The sequence below is a fragment of the Carlito syrichta genome, unplaced genomic scaffold (assembly GCF_000164805.1).
Source record: "Carlito syrichta isolate Samal-C Ts95f unplaced genomic scaffold, Tarsius_syrichta-2.0.1 Scaffold316252, whole genome shotgun sequence".
Classification (NCBI taxonomy): domain Eukaryota; kingdom Metazoa; phylum Chordata; class Mammalia; order Primates; family Tarsiidae; genus Carlito; species Carlito syrichta.
The window spans coordinates 340,400-362,899 of NW_007260348.1; the positions used below are offsets into that span (position 1 = coordinate 340,400).

At 38.2% G+C, this 22,500-nt stretch overlaps 1 protein-coding gene across 1 annotated transcript in view; it reads right to left on the reverse strand.

The window, feature by feature from the left end:
- Window positions 1-3,209: 3,209 nt before the first annotated feature.
- Window positions 3,210-22,500, reverse strand: part of LPL (lipoprotein lipase) — a 24,658-nt gene continuing 5,367 nt past the window's right edge. Inside the window, exons 2-10 of the mRNA XM_021706967.1 lie at window positions 18,765-18,934; window positions 15,287-15,466; window positions 13,818-13,929; window positions 12,870-13,103; window positions 11,198-11,440; window positions 8,511-8,631; window positions 6,804-6,986; window positions 5,723-5,827; window positions 3,210-3,378 (exon numbers count right to left, since the gene is read on the reverse strand). Coding sequence (XP_021562642.1) covers window position 3,378; window positions 5,723-5,827; window positions 6,804-6,986; window positions 8,511-8,631; window positions 11,198-11,440; window positions 12,870-13,103; window positions 13,818-13,929; window positions 15,287-15,466; window positions 18,765-18,934 — 1,349 coding nt within the window. The 3' untranslated portion in view covers window positions 3,210-3,377. The remainder of the gene's footprint in view (window positions 3,379-5,722; window positions 5,828-6,803; window positions 6,987-8,510; window positions 8,632-11,197; window positions 11,441-12,869; window positions 13,104-13,817; window positions 13,930-15,286; window positions 15,467-18,764; window positions 18,935-22,500) is intronic.

The following is a 22,500-nucleotide window of genomic DNA, read 5'->3' on the forward strand; positions in this document are numbered from 1 at the left end:
TGGCCTTTGAAATTTCTGAGATTACAGATGGGAGCCATCATGCCCAGCCTGTGTATACATTTTTAAGAGCTTTATTGAGGCAACTTTTACATGTCACAAAATTCACCTATTGTACATTCACATGTACAATGCTATGATTTTTAGTAAATTTAGAGTTGTGCAATCATCACCACAATCTAATTTTCATCATACCCAAAAGGTCCCTCATGGCAATCTGTGTTGATTGATCTTCTAATTCCCAACCTCAGGCAACCACTAACCTATTTGCCTTTCCTGGAAATTTCATATAAATGGAACCATGGTTCCATTTTGCATCTGGTTGCTTTCGCATACTAAAAAGTTTTTGATTGCATCATGCCATAGCATGTTTCTGTCACTTGTTCTTTGTACTTACAATTAATATTTCATTACATGAATTTACCACATTATGTTTATCCCTTCACTAGTGGATAGGCATTTGTGCTGTCCACTTTGAGGCCATTCTGAATAATGCTGCTATGAACATTTGTGTACAAATCTTTGTGGATCTATGCTTTCATTTCTGTTGGATATATGCCTAGGGGTGGAATTGCTGGATCATATAGGTTAAACTCCATGCTTAACTTTGCAAAAAACTACCAAACTGTTTTCCAGAGTAGTCTGCACCATTTTACCTTTCCATCAGCAACTCATGCACGTTCACATTTCTCCATATCCTCAATAACACTTGTCATTATCTGTCTTTTGGATCATATCAACAGGCATTTGATGGCCAGTAGGCAAGTATAAACTGGGGAGTTCCCTCTTGTCAAGGAAGACCTCAGCCCCAAAGAACCTATGACTAGTTGACAATAAAAGTTTAGGTCACTGGCCACTGAAACAATTGTTCTCTGGGCTAAATTCTTCCTGACTATACTAAGAAGCAATATCTACTTAGTTACACAAGTGGACTGGACGCTATTCTTTTTCAAGGCCACCCAAAGCAACGTTCTAAAAAATGCACCCTCCCGCCGAAATATTTCATTTTATTGCACAAATGCCACTCGCATAGTAGTTAACAATGAGACCTCAGAAATAGAGGTGATATGTTCTAGAAAATGGTCAAAGAGATTATATTTTATATTAATGTAATCTTTTATTTGTGAACAAGCATACTATAGGCAAGGAAAGTTTCGTGTATTTTATTTGGGCAAAATTCTGTATCATTTCTCTCTACAGTTAGTTTAAAGGAAATCTAAGGTTTTATAAATACTAAAAAATATAGAATGTGCACTGTATGTCTCAGAAGCTGTATTATTTACTAAGTATAGCAGTGACTCAGTCAAAATGTGCTGAATGAATCAGCCCTAAGAATAAATTTACTTTTTTTCGGAGAACTAAAATGATACAAAATAATGACTTAGTGTTGTAATAAAATGTTGTCAATTTTATTAAAAGCCGATTCCATTTCTTCACATAGTTGAGTAAATTTCTTTCTCTGTTTTAGTTAAAGCCCATTTCATTGTATTATTTCATAAGAGTAAGTTGGCTCTGTGAGACCATCATGGATAAAAACATGTACAATTAGCACCACACGTCTATAAATGCAGACAGCCACAATGACCTTCCCAATATGTACAAGTTCCCTTTACACATCCACACATATATTTACAGCCAATAAATAAAACTTAAAGCCAAAATGTCATTGAGAGAGAGTGAGAGAGAGAGATATAGCAAAGTCTATCAAAGCCAATCCCAGAGTCATATGCCGATTTAGTGAATCTTTCAAATTAATGCACCCTGGGTCAACCCAAAATACAGAAAATTAATGAATTAGCAATAAAGGGGGATGACAAAAAATCATACATCATTTTATTTTTAGAGAGAACTCATTCCAAGCCTGATGGAGTTGATCACAACATTGATCCTACATTATATAGGCACGACCATATTCTCAGCTAAAGGGCTAAAGTTTTGGCACATCCGGAACTATTTCTACTCCAACATGCTCCAATATATCCCTTGATCGATGGTTTTACCTTCCAAATCTTGCTGAAGGACAAGCACACATATGGAGCTTTATAAATGAATATGTGTTTAGATACCTACACACTTTCACAGTCTGGGTTCCCTGCAATAGCCTCTGAGATATTTGACCTCTTTATCATTTTATATTTATACATAGAAAAGCATTCTGAAAATATCAGATCTAGTTTATAAATAACTGTTCATTCACTCTTGATTTGTTGGTTAAAAACAACAAATAGCAACCTTCCTGACACTGCCTGTGGCTACTTGTACACGTTGGTTTACAAGCACTGCTTGTGAATATACCCTAGGGAGTTCTCCATCTTTTTACTTAGTAAAAATGGTCCTTGCCTAAACTTTCTAGTAACTCGAATAATGCAAAATTTGGACTTGAACACATCTTTTCATGTCAAAGCCAGGAACAAAAGAGACAAGCTCAAAGTATGACTGAAGCATGACTGAGATAAGCATGACTGAGATAAAATTGATTAGTAACTATTGGATATTGAATTATTAAAAATCAATGAAAATAATTTGGAAAGTCTAATAATACAATTATGGTATAACTTTCTTTCTGCACCCCTCAAATTGTGTGTCAGCTGAGGATTACAGGCTCATTTTCAACATCTACTCAGAGAACATTGTAAAATATTATCCTGACACAATGAAAAAAAGGAGGGGGCAGAAAGAGATTAAGTAATAAACAATAAAGCCTATTAAGAATGAATGTATCTAAATGTTATAGCTCCTTTAACTTGTAACTTTGTCATGATGCAAGCCAATGGTGAAGACTATTTAAAGACTGTGTTTATCAACCCCACTCTCCATCCCTCTCCAAGTCACATGTTCCTGGTTAACTCTTGGGCCACAGCCCAATGGCAAGAAAAGAACCATTCCAGAAAATCTGTTGTTTTGACTGATAAGTAGATGGGTCTGACTAACGCCACAGAAGGCCATTTTCTAATATCCAAACTTTCAGTAAACTTTGAAAAGACCTCAGTCTAAAATATCCATTATTCCAATTAAAATAGGAGGTTTTAACAAATTTTAGGCTATGGCCAAATGCGGCCATATGAAGGAACCTTATTTTACTATGGGTCAATACAATTATTTCTTTCTCAAAGGACAAAATGCAGTGCTTTTCATGTCTGCTAACTTTTAACATTGGAGGATGTGCCATTTGGCCACTATACCCCTCAAATTGAATTAGCCACTATTTAGTATTTGAGACTGCCTCATAAAATAACTAACAAGGATATATCTCGGATTAATACTCAGGAAAATCCACTTTTAAACACCCAAAGCATTGGGCATCTTTTGTAAAAGTTACTTCATTCACTTCATTCTTCACAATTCATGTGCTATTCTTCTTTCTGAGGATTACGCCAGTTTCTATGAAGAAGCAGAGGAAAGGGGCAATTTGTTAGCTGCTTAGTGTTTTATGAACAATTCCCCCCCACCGCCATTTTTATGATCTAACTGGAAATGCAGAACAAAGATTGTGGACGATGGATGAGAGAATGGCAGATTCTTAGTAGTGAAAGACACAAGAGCCTCTACTTTAGTCAAGCCCCAATAAGGAGGATCATTTTTCAGAGGACTGAGTCAAACAATTTCAAAATTCTAGGGGCTGTCTTACTTCTAAAATTTATCAAATGAAAAGCCTGTTCCATTTCTTTTTTGTGATATGAGCCTTCTGATGAATTAATGGAGGAATCTTTGATTTTATTGATTTATTTTAGTCACGGAGGAAAGAAAGAGCAGAAGATTATTAGTCTGATTCATAATGACCTGCTCTGTACATTTTTTTAAAAGCTGACTAAAAATATGTTGTTTAATCCTATAATCAGATGCGGAATGTATCGCTAGACTTTCTCAGATAAATTCTTTTTTTTTTTTTTTTTTTGAGTTGGGGTCTCACTCTGTCGCCCAGACTGGAGTGCAGTGGCCGCTCCCGGCCACCACAGCCTTGACCTGCTGGGCTCCAGTGATCCTTCCGCCTCAGCTTTCCGAGTAGCCAGAATTACAGGCGCACGCTACCACGCCCGGCTGATTTTTTGATTTATTGTAGAGATGAGGTTTTGCTGCCCAGGCGGGTCTCGAACCCGCCGGCTCAGGCAATCCACTCACCTCAGCCACCCAAAGGTGCGGGATTACAGGCTGAGCCACCGAGCCCGGCTTCAGATAAATTCTTACAACTTATATAAATAATATGACTGGAAGTACTTTATAAACAGTTGGAGTTGTTTCCTAACTTGAGGGGTTTTGTGTTACATTCACATACAGATTTAAAGTTGTAGATATCTGGGGAGAATATGTGTGTATAAAACTGCATCTAGAATCCATTTCTAAAATTGAAGAAGATGGGAAGATACCTCAGTTTTGTGGTGAGGAAAAACAAAGCAATAACCTCTTGGTCAAGAACTCTCCACTTAAACAAGAATTGAGTTGTTCTGCCTTGCTTAATACTGGTTACTCTTCTCCATTTCAAGTTTATCTTGAGTGATCTTATACTATTGTTTTTGATCCAGACAGTCTCATCTTGTCATTCAAAATACATATGCCGTAATTACATTTTTGTAAAAGATGAAAAGTATATATAAATAGCATATATGTGTAGATAAAGTCTGAAAGGATATAAAATGTTAATTGAGGTTGTCTCTGGGTGACAGGGTCACAGCGATTTTATTTCCTTTTTGCTTACTTTTCCTAATCAATTTGTAATGAACATGTTTAAATTATAAAGTAAACATTAAAAATATTAAGGATGTTCTACCTAGGGTCCTTAATATACTTTTTCTGAATAGGCGATTCTCGTTCTGTACTTTTGTCTATAAATCTAACTGGGGGAAAAAGGACAAACCAAAAGCAATTGCTTTTTCTACTTCCAGATGAAAGGCTGTGCCCAGCCTTTCTCAAAGTTTCTTGTGTCACTGGCTTGTATGACATGACCTAATATTTCTCCCTTTTATACCTGTAACCCGTTAGCACTTGGTATCTGGCAGGGGAATGAGTGGAGGAACGAGAATGGCATATCCCAGGAATTCAGAAGGGGAGAGAAGAAGGTCACATGCTTGGTTTCCACTTAGTACTGACGCTCTGGAAAGATTCAGCTGACAGTTGCCACATGGATTAGCCTTAAAGGTCAGGTGGGAAGGAGTTAGGGAGTTGTTTTGAGATAGAAAAGAGAACCATCTCCTATACGCTCACTGCGTTAGCTCCTCATCTTTGGGGATTTTGAGATGGGTGGCTGGGCCTGCCCTTTGGCTGGCTGTTCTGGAGTCTGCTGGCACTTGGAGAATCAAGGACTATGTGACTGCAGCTGATACGATGAGACATTTTACTTCCCTGGCTAGCTCCTGAGAAGAGCTGCACCCACAGCCACAATCGCAGCTACTAAGCTTGTGTTATGTACTTGACAGATAGCATCTGTAAAGACAGTGGAGATGCAAAAGAGAAAAAAGCAGAAGTGAAGATCTCTGGGGTAGTTCAAAAAGTAAAATAAAACCTAAGATGCATCCCTAGGATAAAGGTCAGGACTGGGAGAAAAAACAGAAAGAGAAAGAAAAAAGAGAAAATATTGCAAAAGGTGATACAGAAGGACTAAGAAAGGTCAGCTTCCAAAAGGTTCTGATTAGGAGAATCACTGCAGGTCTTTAGTGATAAGGCAAAGAGGAATGCTTAAAGTTGCCCCCAAGCTCAGGATGTCCTGAGAACTTTAGCCCACAATGCTCACCAGCCAGACTTTTTATTCAGAGACTTGTCATGGCATTTCACAAATACCGCAGGTGACTTTCCTTTCTGCAAGTGAGACACTTTCTCCCTGGAACAGAAGATGACCCTGTGGAAGAAAATGGGTGTGAACACATTACATGGAACAATAAAAATGACTTCAAAAGTGTACAGTTGGGTGAGCGCTGTTTAAATCCTACATGATCATGCTGGGTAATTGTATCAGTAGTTCCAATAGGTAACTGTAATACTCAAGCCAAATCTGAATCAGAGGGTTATTTGAGATTCTAAACCAGTGTTCAACAAACGAACTAGTTAATGCATCTAGATAGTCAGGCATACACCTGGAGGAGTCTTATGTCACAAGGTTTTCACCAAGAGATGACACAAGATCAACTCTACCACCTCTTAGCATATGTGTTGGGGAATTAAGGAACTGGCCTTGCTGGAGAAGCAAAGGTCCTGCATAGTCTTTCTGCCCCAAGATCTTTTCCTGATTATAAAAGCAAATGGTTAAAGAGAAATAATTTGTTAATCCTAATTTAAGAGTTGCTTTTATTAACAATAATAGCACACTATAGTTTGCAAAATCCCAGCACATTTAGCATGAAAGTTTTAAACCCTATAGGGACTCTCTGCAATTCATTTTATAGATACATGTGGGGTGGGGTTGGGAGACAGGATGCAACTATCTTAGAATCTCATCCTTCTTAAAGAGGTTGGTTTGAATCTTTGAATGTCAAAGTGACACCTCTGATGTTTGTTCTCTATTTTGTACTTGCAAGAAATTGCTAAATGAGATGCTGAGATTCCTGACATCCAACCCCATCCCTCATCCTGAAAAGCTGTAACAATTCAGGGCTTATGTGTTGCTTACATAAATGCAGAAATACTATTTCTTCATCAGAGTGACAATAAAAGAATACTCCTAAAGGAAATTTGAGATGTAATGATCTAGGTCATATATTACCAAAGACAGGGCTTCCCAAAGTTTCACCTGAACGTGGACGGCTCCTGAAATACTACCCCTAAGTAACGACATCAGGGTGAGTCTGAAGTGAATGAAGGAAAATCAATATAGTTACTTTTTCTGAGTCTCTCCTGCTTTTACTCTGATCTTTTCGATAGCAAAGCCGGGGCTGCTCCACCAGTCTGACCAGCTGAAGTACGAATCACTATTCCATTTGAGTTTCAGCATGAGCAGTTCTCCAATGTCCACCTCCGTGTAAATCAGGAAGGAGTACGTCTTATTTGTGGCAACTTCAGGCCTGAATTTTTTTTAAATCAACAAATATGGTTAGTTATGGAAATCAGCTTTTTTCCCCCTCCCAAGATGTAAATAGCTTTATTGTCTGGGGGATATTCTAAAAATGCAAAAAATGCCCAACAAAATTCTCAAAATAAAGGTCAATGGCATTTAGTGTATTTTAAAAGATATCCACATTCCCTACATCTCTCCCGACATTTTTTCTAACAGCATGAACAATTGAATACAATTCTTAAGGGAAAAAAAATCCACGAGCCAATCGTCAGAAACATTATTTTCATTTTCACGATTTCCTTTCCATTTATATTGATAGGTGAATATATTTTTACTTCTTTAGAATCATAGTACACACACAATTCTCTATTCTTTCTTTGTTTTCTACATATTTCATCTTCTATTTTTGCTATGTTTTCCCTAGTTTTTCTATAACTATAGTTTTTAAAGCTTAGATTGATTTTTTTGACTTGATAAACCACAATTCATTTAACCATTGATTCAGTACTGGATACTAAGTTTCTAATTCACAAAATTATTTGCTCCACTGTAATAAATGTACCATACTTAATTTAAAAAATTTTTGTACACTATTTCTTTAGAATAAACACTAGAAAAAAATTACTTCATTCCATGGAATAACATTTTATAGCTTTGGAAAATTATTGCTATGCTGCTTTCCTCACCTGGAGAGCTCTGTTAATGAATAATATACCCAGTAATGTGTGCATATACCATTTCATCACCTCATCAGCACGAAGAATTTTTTTTTAATAGAAGCTCACTTTGTCACCCAGGCTGGAGTTCAGCGGTGTGATCATAACTCATTCCACCTTGAACTCCTGGGCTCAAGTGATCCTGCAGCTTCAGCCTCTCAAGTACCTGAGATTACAGAAGTGTACCACCAATCCCAGCTATTTTTGAAATTATTTATAGGTAACAGCTTGCTATGTTGCCCAGGCTGGCCTCCAACTCCTGGCCTCAAGTGATCCTCTCACCTCGGTTTCCCAAAGCCTGGAATTACAGGTGTGAGCCAGTATACCAGCCAGTACTGGGTATGTTAAAAGATTTGCTCATTTAGTAATTATAAATGGATATCAAGTTTCTTAGTTTTGTTTTGTTTTGTTTTTTGATAAATAGTAAGGAACAACATTTTGCTGTTGTACTACTTTGTACTACTTAAATCTTCTATACATATGTGCATCTATAGAGTAACTTTTTACTATTGTTCATTTTATTTAAAGGTTGCTTTGTTTGAAAGCAACTGCATAAAAGAAATAAGCAGACATAAAATGATTTAAAAAAAGAAAACATATGACTTGCAAATAAGATTAAAAATGGCCTAATTTGAAGAATTTTTTTTCAATATATAGTAGAGCAAAGACCTCAATTTTGAAATTCCAATTTCCTAAACTAGTGACTTGTTTTCTAGGTATCCCACTCTGCTTCTGCTTCTGAGACCAAGGGTTATGGCAGGTAGCAGTGTCATGATGAATCCATGTGCTGGAGGAGGGGACCTGCCACTACTCACAGAGTGAAAGGGATGTTCTCACTCTCAGCCACGGTGCCATACAGAGACATCTCGAAGGACTGGTCGGTGTACGTCTCACTCTTAGTCCCAGAAAAATGAATCTTTACTTGGTAATGGAAGACTGTAGGGAAGGAAATCACAACATATGCTGATCAATCTTTATGAAAACACAACGCTAAACAATCAGGCAATTCAGAATCACAAAAATGTATCTTACTGATGCCCAAATAGGAATTGTGCACACACCAAACCATCACTGTGGCTTAGAAAGATTTCTTCATACTGTACAGTGTGCATGCCTAGAAAATTCGAACTTTGACTTCTAATCCCTTTCAGAAAAGTGTGGCTTTATGAATAGGAAAAACTCCAGTATGTCTGCATTGCCAAGCAATCCTAGAAAGAAGCCATCTTTGATGGAATCCTAGGAATATCAAATCTAAAGACCAAAACACTCATGAATTCCATCCTCTTTGGCTATCTTGTCCCTTAGCATCTCTACTAAGCATATTTGGCATTTGTTACTATGTCACTGTATACGACCACGTTTCTTCTTGTTGCATGGGTAGTTTTGTTTCATATCCTCTCAACCTGACTGTAACCTCCTTCAGGTTGGAGATCACATCCATCCTCTTAATTCCCTCACCATCTAGCACAAAGTAGGTACATGGTAGGCTCTCAATAAAACTTATTTCATCGAACCATTAGGACACAAGGACTGTCTTGTAAAGCTAGTTCCTAAAGTGTTCTGTAGTAGAGAGAACCTCAGGAAGTAGGTACTTGAACTTCCATATCTCCTCCCTGTTCTTCCTCTGATCTCTACCAAAAACCCTGAGCAAAGGGATTGGGGAGGGGTTAAGGGGAAAAGCAGCAGGCCTGAAACACAGTGACTATGGTGAAAAAGAAAAAGAGTTACTGGGATGCTTTTTCCTCTATATGCCAAAATTGTCAGTCCAATTTTTTCTTATTTGTGTTGCTGTCACAGATCGTATGTTCTCTTAAGCTGGGACACAGATTTCTTCATGTGGATGGTTTGGAATATGGCACACTACATTTTTGTGCTACTTTAATCTCTTGGTCTAACGAAAAAATTTTCAATATGTTTTGTTATTCTTGTGAACTTTTGATGACAACCCTCTATTTTGTTTGGATATATCACTTTTTATACTAAAAATAAGAAGCCAGGTACTAAGCAAAAACAAACAAACAGAACAATAACAACAACAAAACCCCACAGCTACTGAAAGGGGACGAGACATTGAATTTGGGGTTAAACAGAGCTCTTGCAAGCCATACCACTGGCCAGACAGAGCAGGAGAAGCAGGGAATGGAGAGGTGCCCCCAGTGGACACCAAGGGAGCCCTGAGCTCACAGAAGCAGGATACAGGCATGAATGAGACCTGTTTGGATCCTCAAGATTATGGTCCCCTCCTTACCTCACACCTTACTTTGTTTCTAAAGAGTCAGGAAAACTGAAGTTTCCCTCCTTGCCTTAAATGTTTTCTTGAACAACAGGTGCTTTAATCACTATGCCACCAAATGCACCTCTATAGATTTTAACAAATCACCTTACAAATGGTGCCTATAGCAGATATATGTCACCTTGGGACACTGGTCTGTAATATCATATCACCTCAGGCTTACCCCAGGACTCCACATAAATCAGCCTTTCTGAAGTTAGTCCTTCTCACCAGATTTATCTGATTACCTCCTCTCCATTTCCCCACCATTCTTTTAGGTCTTGCCCTAAACAAGATGCCAAGCTTGAAATTCAAGTGTAAATAAAACAAATTCATTACCAAATGGAAATACCTTAGAGCATCTGGTATATCGTTGCTTCCCAGAAATAGTTGCAAAAATACCCGTGGCTCTGGCCTTCATACAAAGCAAACTTTAGAAGTGATAAACTTTTTATCAAGGGCCAGGGAGTAAATATTTTAGCTCTGTGGGCTGTATGGTCTGTCTCAACTATTCAGCTCTGCTATTGTGGTATGAAAGCAGCCTTAAATCTTATGGGAGCTAATGTGTGTGGCCATGCGCTAATAAAACTGTATTTACAAAAGCAGGTGGTAGGTTGGATTTGACCCAAGAGCCCTAGTTTGCTAACTCCAGGTCAATGGTTTCAAGTTACCTCTGAGACCAATGAGAGTGGCAAGTGGAGCTGAAAATCCCAGAATGAGCACTGGGGACTTACTGGCAATGGGAATTAGGAACATCAGTAAAATGAATCAATACAACTCCCTTTATCAACAGAAATACCAATGTTTAGTAAAATCGTATCATTATCTCTGTTCCAATGGACAGAATCAGAATCAGTACATGTGATGCAGTTAGCATCATAAAAACAGGATAGGCTAGGCACAGTGCTCACGCCTATAATCCCAGCACTTTGGGTACTAAGGTGGGAGGATTGCGTGAACTCAAGAGTTTGAGACCAGCCTGGGCAACATTGCGAGACCTCGTCTCTAAAAACCAAAACATTAGCTGGGTGTGGTGGTACCTGCTATGGTCCCAGCTACTCAGGAGGCTGAAATGGAAGGATAGCCTGAGCCCAGAAGGTCAAGGCTGCCATGATTCTGACACTGCACTCCAACCTGGGTGACAGAGTGAGACCCAGACTCAGAAAAAACAAACAAACAAACAAAAAACAGGATTAATTGATTTTCTTATCTACAAAGTTTCCAGCCTACCTTTGTAAGGCATCTGAGAACGAGTCTTCAGGTACATTTTGCTGCTCCTTTTGGATCTAACCTTATTGACCTCATAGCCCAAATTGTTGCAACGGTTCTTTCTGCAACTCAGGCAGAGCCCTTTCTCAAAGGCTTCCTTTGAACTGCACCGGTAGGCCTTACTTGGATTTTCTTCATTCAACAGGGAGTCGATGAAGAGATGAATGGAACGCTCATGGGAGCACTTCACTAGTTGGTCCACATCTGGGAAAAAAGACACAAAGAAAATTTCATTGCCATGGAAATCCACAATGAGTGCTTCATTTTGCATATCTAAAATAGATAGGTTAGGTATGGTACTAGAATACAAACACCCTAGAATATAGTCCTGTGCATCTATGATTGTAGGTCCTACTTTAGAAGGTAATCTGTAGGCTGTGTGGCAGCTGTTCACCTACCTCCAAGACTGAAAGTTTCAAGCTCACAGGGGACTTTTGGCTCTTCTGCTGTCTTAATGACTATGTTTAGGAAACTATAATAAGAGACATACAAGGTAGAGGTTGATTTCCCTGTTTATCACATCTTTCTCTTATATTGAAAGTCTCTAATACTTCTAGATGGTTTTAGAAACATACAAATGTTCCTTGACTTACAATAACCCAGCATAGATAAAAAGAAAATACTGTAAGTCAAAAATGAATTTAATATTGTATACACTCATCATGATGTCAAAAAATTGTAAGTTGAACTTCATTAAGTCCAGATACTTCTCAACTTATAAGGAGATTATGGCCCAATAAACTCATTATGAAGCCAAAAAATCATAAGGCAAACTATTGTAAGTTGGGTACCATCTATACTTCTAGAAACCACATCATAAAGGACATAATTGCTCAATGAATAGTATTTTATCATAGATAATATGTATAATTGAGGATTGTACTCCTACTAATGCTCTTTACATCAAATGAACCAGAAAAATACTCAGAAATGTCATGAGAATGAATATATTACTGTAAACAATGTCATAAGAAAGAATATATTAATTATAACAATTGGAAGTAGTAACATTATGCTGTAAGTTCAGTAACGTGCACAACAGTAGTAAGCATATTGTCTATAAAGTATGCAGAGTTCTTGAATAGGTAACAAATTTAGCGCAAGCTAACATACTTATTAAAATATACATTAAGTGAATATGAATTACTCTTTCTTCTTAAAATTTTGGAGGATTTATTGCAGGGGTGTGAAGATTTGTTTCTAATTTGGCTGTCTCTTAAAAAGGCCAAGAGCAGAAATTTGAACTAATTAGCACCTTCCACACCTTCAGTAAAATTCAAAAGCACTCCATTGTCTTCGCAACTGCATGCAAGGTATGCTAACGTGGCCAGATGACACTTTATGATGCCATTATCAAGGTCAGTGGAGTTTTCCTGTCTAAATCTCATCTTCACTTTCTCTTGTTACTCCAAGTGCAATATTCAACGTAGTCTACAATATAATAACTAAAAGATAAAATGGCTATCTTGCTGGCTCTTAGGTGATCATGCTGAACATGGTGGAATTCTTCTGAATATATTTTGCCCAAATGTATATAGAAAAAATACACACTTTGAGGGTACTGGGTAGTATCCTGGACCAATAAGGGTTAAGGGTAAAACTCACATTTAATTAACTTCTAAATCATACTTACCTCCAAGGCCTCTCTCTGCAATCACACGGATAGCTTCCCCAATGTTACATCCTGGCTGAAAAGTACCTCCATTTGGATAAATGTCAACATGTCCTACTGGTTTCTGGATTCCAATGCTTCGACCGGGGGAGCCCCTTGTGAATGTGTGTAAGACGTCTACAAAATCTGCATCATCAGGAGAAAGGCGGCTTGGAGCTTCTGCATACTCAAAGTTTGGTCCAGCTGGATCTAGGCCTTGAAGGGGAAAAAAGGGCCCCACAGACTTTTAACTCTCCATTAGCATGACGTTAGCACTCCATTGCTCATCATTTGAACATAACTGGCAGTCACTTAGAATCACATTAGCTCATATGCTATAGTAATTGGATCTTTACGTTACTAAGAGAGTCATGGAAGTAAGCTTGTCTTCTAAAACGAATCTGAGTCTCTTAAACTAGCCATTATATAGTGATTTTTGCCCAGAGTGGCCTGATATGCTTTTGTAAATTATTTCTGAATCTGGTGAGAAGGACATTAAGCAGCTATGAGTTCTCTCTCTCTCTGTATGTCAAATCTTTGCCTAGATGACTGTCTTCTCTCCAAATGACCTCTGGAGTTGGGTCTTTGTCATTTTTTTCTAGTGATGATGTGAGAGAGAACTATCGATGTACGCTGTCAAAGCACAAAGCAGACAGAGAAGCAAAACGGGCTTCTCAGAGAAATCTGTAGGCGTTCTGTGCTTAATGCTGCTTTATTTCTGTGCTGCTACCAGTAGATGGTAAGCCCGTGAAAGAGAGCACCTGTATTTTATCTTAAAAAGAGTCCTGCAATGAGATAATCAAGTGTCAGGTAGATCCCCCAAAGATACACCCGGCACTTTTGGGGATTTAACAAACATTGTTCTGATTCTCTTTCAGAATATCAGCCATCTCAACTCTTGTGATAAGACCAATGAAGCTGCTTTCTTACCAGTAATTCTGTTGACCTTTTTTTTGGTCAGACTTCCTGCAATGCCAGCAGCATGGGCCCCAAGGCTGTATCCCAAGAGATGGACATTGTCCAGAGGATAGTTAAATTCCTCCTTTGGAAGCGAAAAAGAACAAAAATATTTTTAGACTTATTTGACACAGATCAAAATTAAAAGAAACAAAATGAATATGAATATTGTTTTCAAAATATAAGAAATGCTGAAAATTAATTCCATGTATTTTAATTGGGGAGTACAAGTAAGAGAAAGAAACATATTCTCTAATGCTACTATTTTTTCTTTCTTTAACAGCAGATTTAAATTAGAAAGTATTTCCATGCATCTGAAATAGTATTTTATATATATATATATAGTGTATGTATATATATATGTGTGTGTATATATATATATATATATATATACACACACACACATATATAAAAAACATATGTAGGCATATCTATATATCTATATGTGCATATATAAATAGTTTATGTGTCTACATATGCAAATACATATTTTAACTTTTGCCCATTACTCCCTACTCTAAATCCCCTGCATCACTTTATTCTTAAAGGCTAGCCAGGCAATGACTTATAATCAGAAAATATTACAGTAGGAAGGGATCAGAGATATATGGTCCAGACTCCTCATCTAATAGGTGAGAAGCCTGAGGCCCAGGGGGATGAACCGATTTGATCACTCACCTGGTGAGCCAAAGAGCCAAGAAAATAACTTTTGTCCTTTCATGGTCAGTCCAATAAATGGAGTTTTTTTTTAAACCTCCAATTATCTAGTTTAAATAATGTGACCCTGTCAGGATATTAGCTTCCTCCCAAAATACTTTTCAAAGATATTTTTCAGGTGATGGCCTTAAAAAGTGGGTCCTTTGCAGCTAACTAATAACTCTGAACCCTCAGCCACTGCTTATCCTATATAACCTCTACCATGGCCCTCCCAGCTCAATTCTATCACTCCTCCAACCCTCAACAAAAATCTGCATCTTTAATCCACACTAAAGAATCAGTGCTGTTATAATACTTTCATTAAAGAGATTGGTATTCTAACAAAGAGATTGATATTCTAACAAGAATAGAAGCCAGAATAAAATTTCCATGTGTCACCCAACTGATGGGGAAGGATTTGGCTGGACATGCCATCTTCCCTCCTTCCAGAAATAACAAGTTTTTGTCTGTTCAGCCCACTTAGTTCTTGGTGTCAGCAGATCTATTCACTATGAAAATATCAAAGGACAGGGCAGGGCAGGGCAGGAGTACTTACTGGTTTTATATTCTTATTCTCATAAAAATGCTGCTTTTGATTATAAAATAATACCCATGCTCATTCTGAAGATTTGAGTTGCCCCAGAAAATATCTACATCTAAGTGAAAAGGAAGAAAGCCCAGCCATTTGTCTGGCCCAGCTGAGAGTTCTGTTTTGTGGCATTTCAGGCTCCTTCTCCCAGTCTTACCTCCATCCAGTTGATAAACCTGGCCACATCTTTTCCCACGAGCTTGGTGTAGCCTGCAGACACTGGGTAATGCTGCTGAGCCCGTGTCAGCCAGTCCACCACAATGACGTTGGAGTCTGGTTCCCTTTTGTACAGGGCAGCCACAAGTTTTGGCACCCAACTCTCGTACATTCCTGTCACCTGAAAGAAAATGATACAAGCATTATTAAAATACCCACCTACAACTCGTCATTGATATGCCAGTCCAAAATACCTACATAAAATGGAAAAAACTAAAGCTTACCAGGAAGCCCATTAGCACAGATGGAAAAAACAGACCCCAAAAGAGTGTCTGGAGATTTGCATTTGGCCCCTGCGGGGCAAGTCTGAATATGCCAAAGAAGGAATGTGTTGAGCTGAGGAAAGGGAGAATGGGGTTTATCATACTTTCAATTTTAAAGGTATATATAAATTCAGTAAATCTTCCATTATTTATACTTTTTTTTCCTTTTGAGGCTGTATCTCACTCTGTTGTCCAGACTAGAGTGCATGATCACGGCTCACAGCAACCTCTACTTCCTGGGCTCAAGTAATCCTCCCGCCTCAGCCTCCCAAGTAGCTGGGACCACAGGCTTGTGTCACAATGCCCGGCTAATTTTTATATTTTGTTTAGAGATGAAGTCTTGACACGTTCCTCAGGCTGGTCTCAAACTCTTGAGCTCAAGCAATCCTCCCACCTCAGCCTCCCAAAATGCTGGGAATACAGGCATGAGCCATCACACCTGGCCCATGTATACTATGAAAAGGAAAGATCAGTCTGGATATGGAGTGGGTCTTTGAGGGAACCAGTTGGAACACCTGCCTAGAGCAAAACCCTGAAGAACTGGTCCTGTCCCACCCCCCTTTCACCTCCCTTTGTGAAGTGCTGGCCACAGCAAACACCTTTCAAAATCAACAGATGTTGATGTCATTTCTTCAAAATACAATGTTAATCACTCGTTTCAGCCAGCATGAGGATGCCTTACTTCACAATGAGAATCCTGTACTTAAAGCAAGTGAAATCCAGACAAGTGACAATGCTGTGTCTAAACTGCATTCTGGGGTGCACCATGTTCACGCAACATGCTAGGCATGCTTTTGGGTCTTTCATGATACACCAGGAGCGCCTCTTCACTTCCCTAGACCAGGCCCTTGAGTTGCCGAGTAGCTTATGTCAGATAAGGCAGGAAAATCCTGTCTGCTCAAGGTCTCTATGATAAGTTTATCTATTCTATCAATGTTTCCAAGTTAAACAATCTACAAGGGCAAGTAGTCCAAGCTACTCCTGTAATGGCTGATACTTTTACTAATGGCACAATCTAGTCCTTTCTAAGTCAACGTAAAATACTGATGGAAGTAGCCCCGGACAAAGGGGGTAGAAAATCCAGGTATTCATCTTCCTCAATGAGAAGACAAGAAAAAGGTCCTTTTTTCAAGAGTTTTTTGTTTTTTAACTGAGGGTCCATCAATCAGTAGCAGTGTTTAAAAATCTCTGATTCTCAGACATAGAGCTGAATTGAAGCCCTCCTTGTCACCTGCACCAGATGGGTCACCAGTGGTAGGCCCCGCCAGTGACTTCACTGAGATAAGCTGAGATCAGTGTGGCTGGCTTAGTTTTTGTACAAACCACTCTGTATAGTATGAAAACTCAGCTCCTCAGCCAGCGACAACTTAGCTTCTGAGCCCAGGCACTCAAAATGTCAGGAAAGAATCGCAACACTTTGCAAGGCCGAGGCAGGTGGATTGCTTGAGCCCAGGAGTTCAAGATCAACCTGAGTAACATAGAGAGATCTCATCTCAACAACAACAACAAAAAATCAGAAAAATTACCCAGATGTGGGTAGTGCATGCCTATAGTCCCATCAACTTGGGAGGTTGAGGCAGAAGGATTGCCTAAGCCCAGGAAGCCAAGGCTGTGGTGAGCTGTGATCGTGCCACTGCACTCCAGCCTGGGAGACAGAGTGAGACACTGACTTTAAAAAAAAATGTCAGGACACATGATATGAAGAATACAAGTAAGCTTAATGGAACTGTAGGACCCATTATAGAAACTGAAATCATCAATTGATACTGGGTTAGTCATGTCATCATTTCAGTATGAAAAGGAAACATTTTTTTCTTTCCAAAAATTCCTAAAGAATAAAATTCTCTCAGAGATAAGATTGAGACTCCTGAGATATTCAATTTATTCTTGTTGCATAAATGCATTTATTAAGCTTAAACTTTTTTTGAAAAGTATTAAAAGTCAGTTTTGTATACATCTAAAATGCCTCTAAAATCACCAGAGATTTCTTTTTCCTACTTAAACCTCTTAAAATATACAAAGATTTATGTTAGGAATTTGAACTTTTATTATAAGATATGTAATTTACTATGTTAATGTTAGTAATGAGATGCATTTTATGAAAATCAATATGTATGAATTATGTTAGTAGTTGCCTTTTCTCCATAAAAAATTGTTGCAATTGTCCTGTATAACAAAGGCATTTAAGCTATGTAGGAAAAGAAGTCAGGAATGGATGTATGCAATTTTTAAAGTAATTCTCCTTAATAGCTTTTAGATTCTTATTACAATATTCACAAGCTCTGACCAAATGGAAAGATAACATATCTTTAACAATCCCTTTCATATAATTCCTTTTAAATAAATAATGCAATCTACTCATTAAGAATTGAAAAATTTAAAAATAAACTAAAGAGTTTAAGCAAGAGCTACATCATGTAAAGTGACTATCTGCATATTTAGAGAGAGGATTACCTCATTAATGTTTTTTAAAGGTAAATTTAACCACAGTTTTCACCTCTTCTAATTATCTTGCATGACAGTTTCCTGGCCAGCCTTCTTTTATCTCTAGAAAAGCTCCCTAAAGTTTGCAACTGGAGGATGTTGGAAGCAGAGGCCCTTAGGGATGTTTAGTCCAAACTCTTCATCTCACAGGGCAGTAGATTGAGGCCTAGAGATGAGAAGTGACTTGACCCACGCCACAAAGCTGGGTCAAGAATAACAAAGCCAGCAACAGACTCCACACCTCCTCACTGCACTCCAGGCCTCTCCTTAATCTTCGGGGCCGTCTACTTTAGGACAAGACTCCTGGTGATGTCCTGGATGATGTAGAATCATGCCAGGCTCCTGCCGGTTCCCTGCAGCGAACACCTATTCTGCTCTGTAGTTGGATAGAACCTCCTTTTCCCACATCCCAAGAATGGCCAGCTCAAGGGCACCAACCAGGGACCATGTTGAAATGAAGTTTGGCACTGTCTAAGGGAAGTACTCATGAACCTCTGGTCTTTAGATTCCACCTAAGTCAGAATTGCCTTTATTCAAGTTTTAAGCAAAGCCATCGGAGAGCAAGCAGAAACATGGGGTGTGGATCCATCATTGGGTCCTGAACAACTAGGGCAAGAACATCAGGATGCCTGGTCGACTCCAGTCCACTCCTCCCCAAAGAGCCTCCCTTACCGTCCAGCCGTGGATCACCACAAAGGTTTTGCTACTGTGGTTGAAGTGGCAGTTAGCCACAGATTCTGCTACTCCGGGAAGGAGGTGGCAAGTGTCTTCAGCTGTTTCTTCAGGGGTCCTTAGGGCAAATTTACTTTCGATGTCTGTAAAATCTCTTCCTCCTATAATTCCTAAAAAAGGAAAAATTGAATAGGTTTGGGACACATGAGGAAGCTTTTTGTATGAAATTGTTCCCACCCCATGGCAAGATATGCCAGTTCAAAATTAAAAAAAAAATTTTATTATTATTATTTTTTATGAGCTGGCAAATTCTAATTGGTGAGTGATAGTGTAGGGAATCATTTAGTGGATTGTTCAGAAATACTTGTGCTATGTATGAGCTATGATTAATTCTTTCTCCAAATATGTCTTTTCCTACTTGTTATAATCTTTCACACAAAGTCAAAACTTAAAAACTACATCAAAGCTGGTTTTAGAAAGAGTTCACTTTGATCCTTCATAGTTAATCCCAAACTGAGTGGGGAGAGAAAGAGAACCTAGTTTTGTTTTTTAACATAATTTATTTATTTTATTTATTTATTATACAGAGATAGGGTCTCTGTTGCCCAGGTTGGAGTGCAGTTGCATGAACATGACTCACCACAGTCTTGACCTCCTGGGCTCAGGTGATACTTCTGCCTCAGCCTCCCAAGTAGCTGAGACTACAGGCATGTGCCACCACACCCAGCTAATTTTTTTGATTTTTTGAAAAGACGAGGTCTTGCTATGTTGCCTAGGTTGCTCTCAAACTTCTAGGCTTAAGTGATTCTCCTGCTTTGGCCTCCCAAAGTGCTGGTATTACAGGCATAAGACACCGCACCTGGCCAGACAACCCAGCTTTTGAAACTATGAACAATAAATCTAAAATGTTGATAAATCTTCATGGGACACTTATAGACAGTACATATAATACAATAGTGAACAGTTAAGGTATACTATATTACAAATAAAATCAGACTCTTTTCACAAAGCAGAGCACAGTCAAAGGAGGTTATATTAGAGTAAATCATTTAATTCCTTGTCAAGTAAAAGTGTACCTGTACACTATAAGAGGGTAATAACATGTAATTTTGTATTTTGCTGTTGAGAATTTTCAGGAGATAAATAAATGAGGTTGCTAAGACTACTTCTAATTTCTTAATCTAAATTCATTTTTTTCTCACAACTCTAAATATTAAAAATCTATAATTTCAAAATGACATTGCAAAAGTCAGGTCAAGAATAAAAATAAAAATTATAAAGGAATAGGCATTTGAATCACACTTATAATAATCTGAGGACTGGTCAGTATTTTCCTTTTTAATAATCATTTTCTACAATTCCTTAAACAATATTGTGGTTACTTGGTAAGCGATTCATTATATGCAGTAAGTTGATCACGCACCCCAAAACATACACTCACACATATCTCCACTGCGTAAAATGAATATTTCTTAATAATTTTATCTATTAGAAAGATGTGAGTTTTGGTACAATAGCTCAACACTCTAAGATCATTTATTCAAATAAGAATCTGGGCTAAACAATTGATCTTTAAAGTTCTTTTCATTTCTATGTAGTAAAACTTCCCTTGAATCTATCCATCCAAGAAGATGCTCTGCCTCTCATCGTATTTGAAGATGTTGGTCTCCTTCCTTCCTAACCAGAAACCATGCTGGTAGCTTTATTATTTATCTGATAGTGAAAAAGAATATTGAATATTTTACATCTAATTCTGCTTTCAGTGCCCAAGAAGTTCTTTTACCATTAGAAAGTGCTTTAGAATGTGAAACTAAATTAATTTCATCCTCTCCCACATCTTTCCACCTGAAGTAACTCATACCTCCCCTCCATCAGTCTTATTTTAACATGTTTGATCATCAATCTTTTTAAAGCTGAGATAATCTGAACAACCCAGCAGACATATCCTGCCTCCTGCCTGCTTGTCAAACTAATATTTTAAGTCTATTATCTTGTATGGTGCCAGAGGATGGCATTAATTTTTAGTCTTTCTCCCCTCAGAATTATGCAACTTGGTGGCCCTAGTATTGCTGGTTGCTTTGAAATGACCAAGAATATTATTTAAAGTTAACTATGCTAGCTGTTTATAGTTCTATGAAAAAAAATCTGTTCTATGCATAGGTCTTATATCAGATTACATGTATGGCTCATTGACAACTCCAATTCCTCATAATCGGCATTTCTGTTGATCCAAAACTTGTAAAGAAAGGCAATAGGAAATTCATACATTCTCAAGCAAATTTGCATCTGGAGGTTTTCATTTCATTTTGAAAGAAAATGATTTTTCATTTTAAGTTTGACAGAAAAATAGTGTCATTGTATGGGCAATATGATAGTTTTAATTCTGTGTTAGAAATGAAATCATAAATATTACTGACACTTAGTCAATCTTTCCTTCTCTTTGATGTTCTGATAAGAATTTTCAGTGTATGTTTGCAACCCCTCAAGGATATCTAAGTATCCTAAAGATGAATGTGCTTCCCAAACCTCTATCAGCCTTTGAGCAACTGGTTCAGACCATGTAGACATTGGTAGAAAGACAGACTCTGGCTGTGGGTCCACCAGTAGCTTTTTTTTTTTTTTTTTTTGAGTTGGAGTCTCACTCCGTCACCCAGACTGGAGTGTAGTAGCACACTCCCAGTCACTGCAGCTTCGACTTGCTGGGCTCCAGCGATTCTTCCACCTCAGCCTTCCAAGTAGCTGGAACTACAGGCATGTTACCACACCCGGCTAATTTTTGATTTATTGTAGAGATGAGGTCTCGCCAAGTTGCCCGGGCAGGTCGCACACACCAGTAGCTTTAATTGTCCCTGGATTATTACTGGATGGCAGATCAGCTGATTTGATGCAACTGCTACTAAGGAAACTACTGCTTTTCTTACATGAAAAGAATATTAGTGACTCTGCACTTACCTAACTAGAATGTCATTTACCATGTGCCTCAGGAATTAAGTCCACCTTATCATTGAGAGAGAGACACGGAGGGAGAGAAGAAAGGAAGGAGGGAGGGAAAGAAAGAGAGAGAAAGGAAGGGAGAGAGTAAGGGATGGATGAAAGGACTCCATCAAGAGTTTGACTTAAGATATCAGTATCATCTGCCAACTATGCCCCATCAGAAATGTCTTTATTAAGCACTAAGGGGGGATTTTTTGGTACCAGTTAGTGCATTTCTTGACTATGTAACCTTTATTTGTAGATAGAGCTAAAATTTGAGTGTGTAAACAAAACTAAAAAATGTATCCTAATATGAATAATAACTCACAGAGATGAAAATTAGCTGAGAAGTTAAAACACTTAGAGAAAAGTACATTTATAGGGGGTATATTATTGTTGCTCAAAAGAAGAAACACTGAGCATCCTAGAAGCAACAGGTGATACTCTATAGCAGATCAGAGTTATCAGATGATTAAGATGACCAATTACATGAAGTCGTGAGGTAAAAGAGCTCAATTATAACACAATACTCTGAAATTTACACTTTCTCTCTCTCTCTCTACACACACACACACACACACACACACACACACACACACACCCCTGAAAAACTTCACCAGTAATTCACTGGCTCTCTAAGAATGATGATCACATTTACTGACTCAGGCAGTGTATGTAGGATATCAAAAACAAGTTAAATTACAGAATCGGCCAGTTTGGTGAGAAAAAAAACACAACAACATCAACATCATTCTCTGACCAC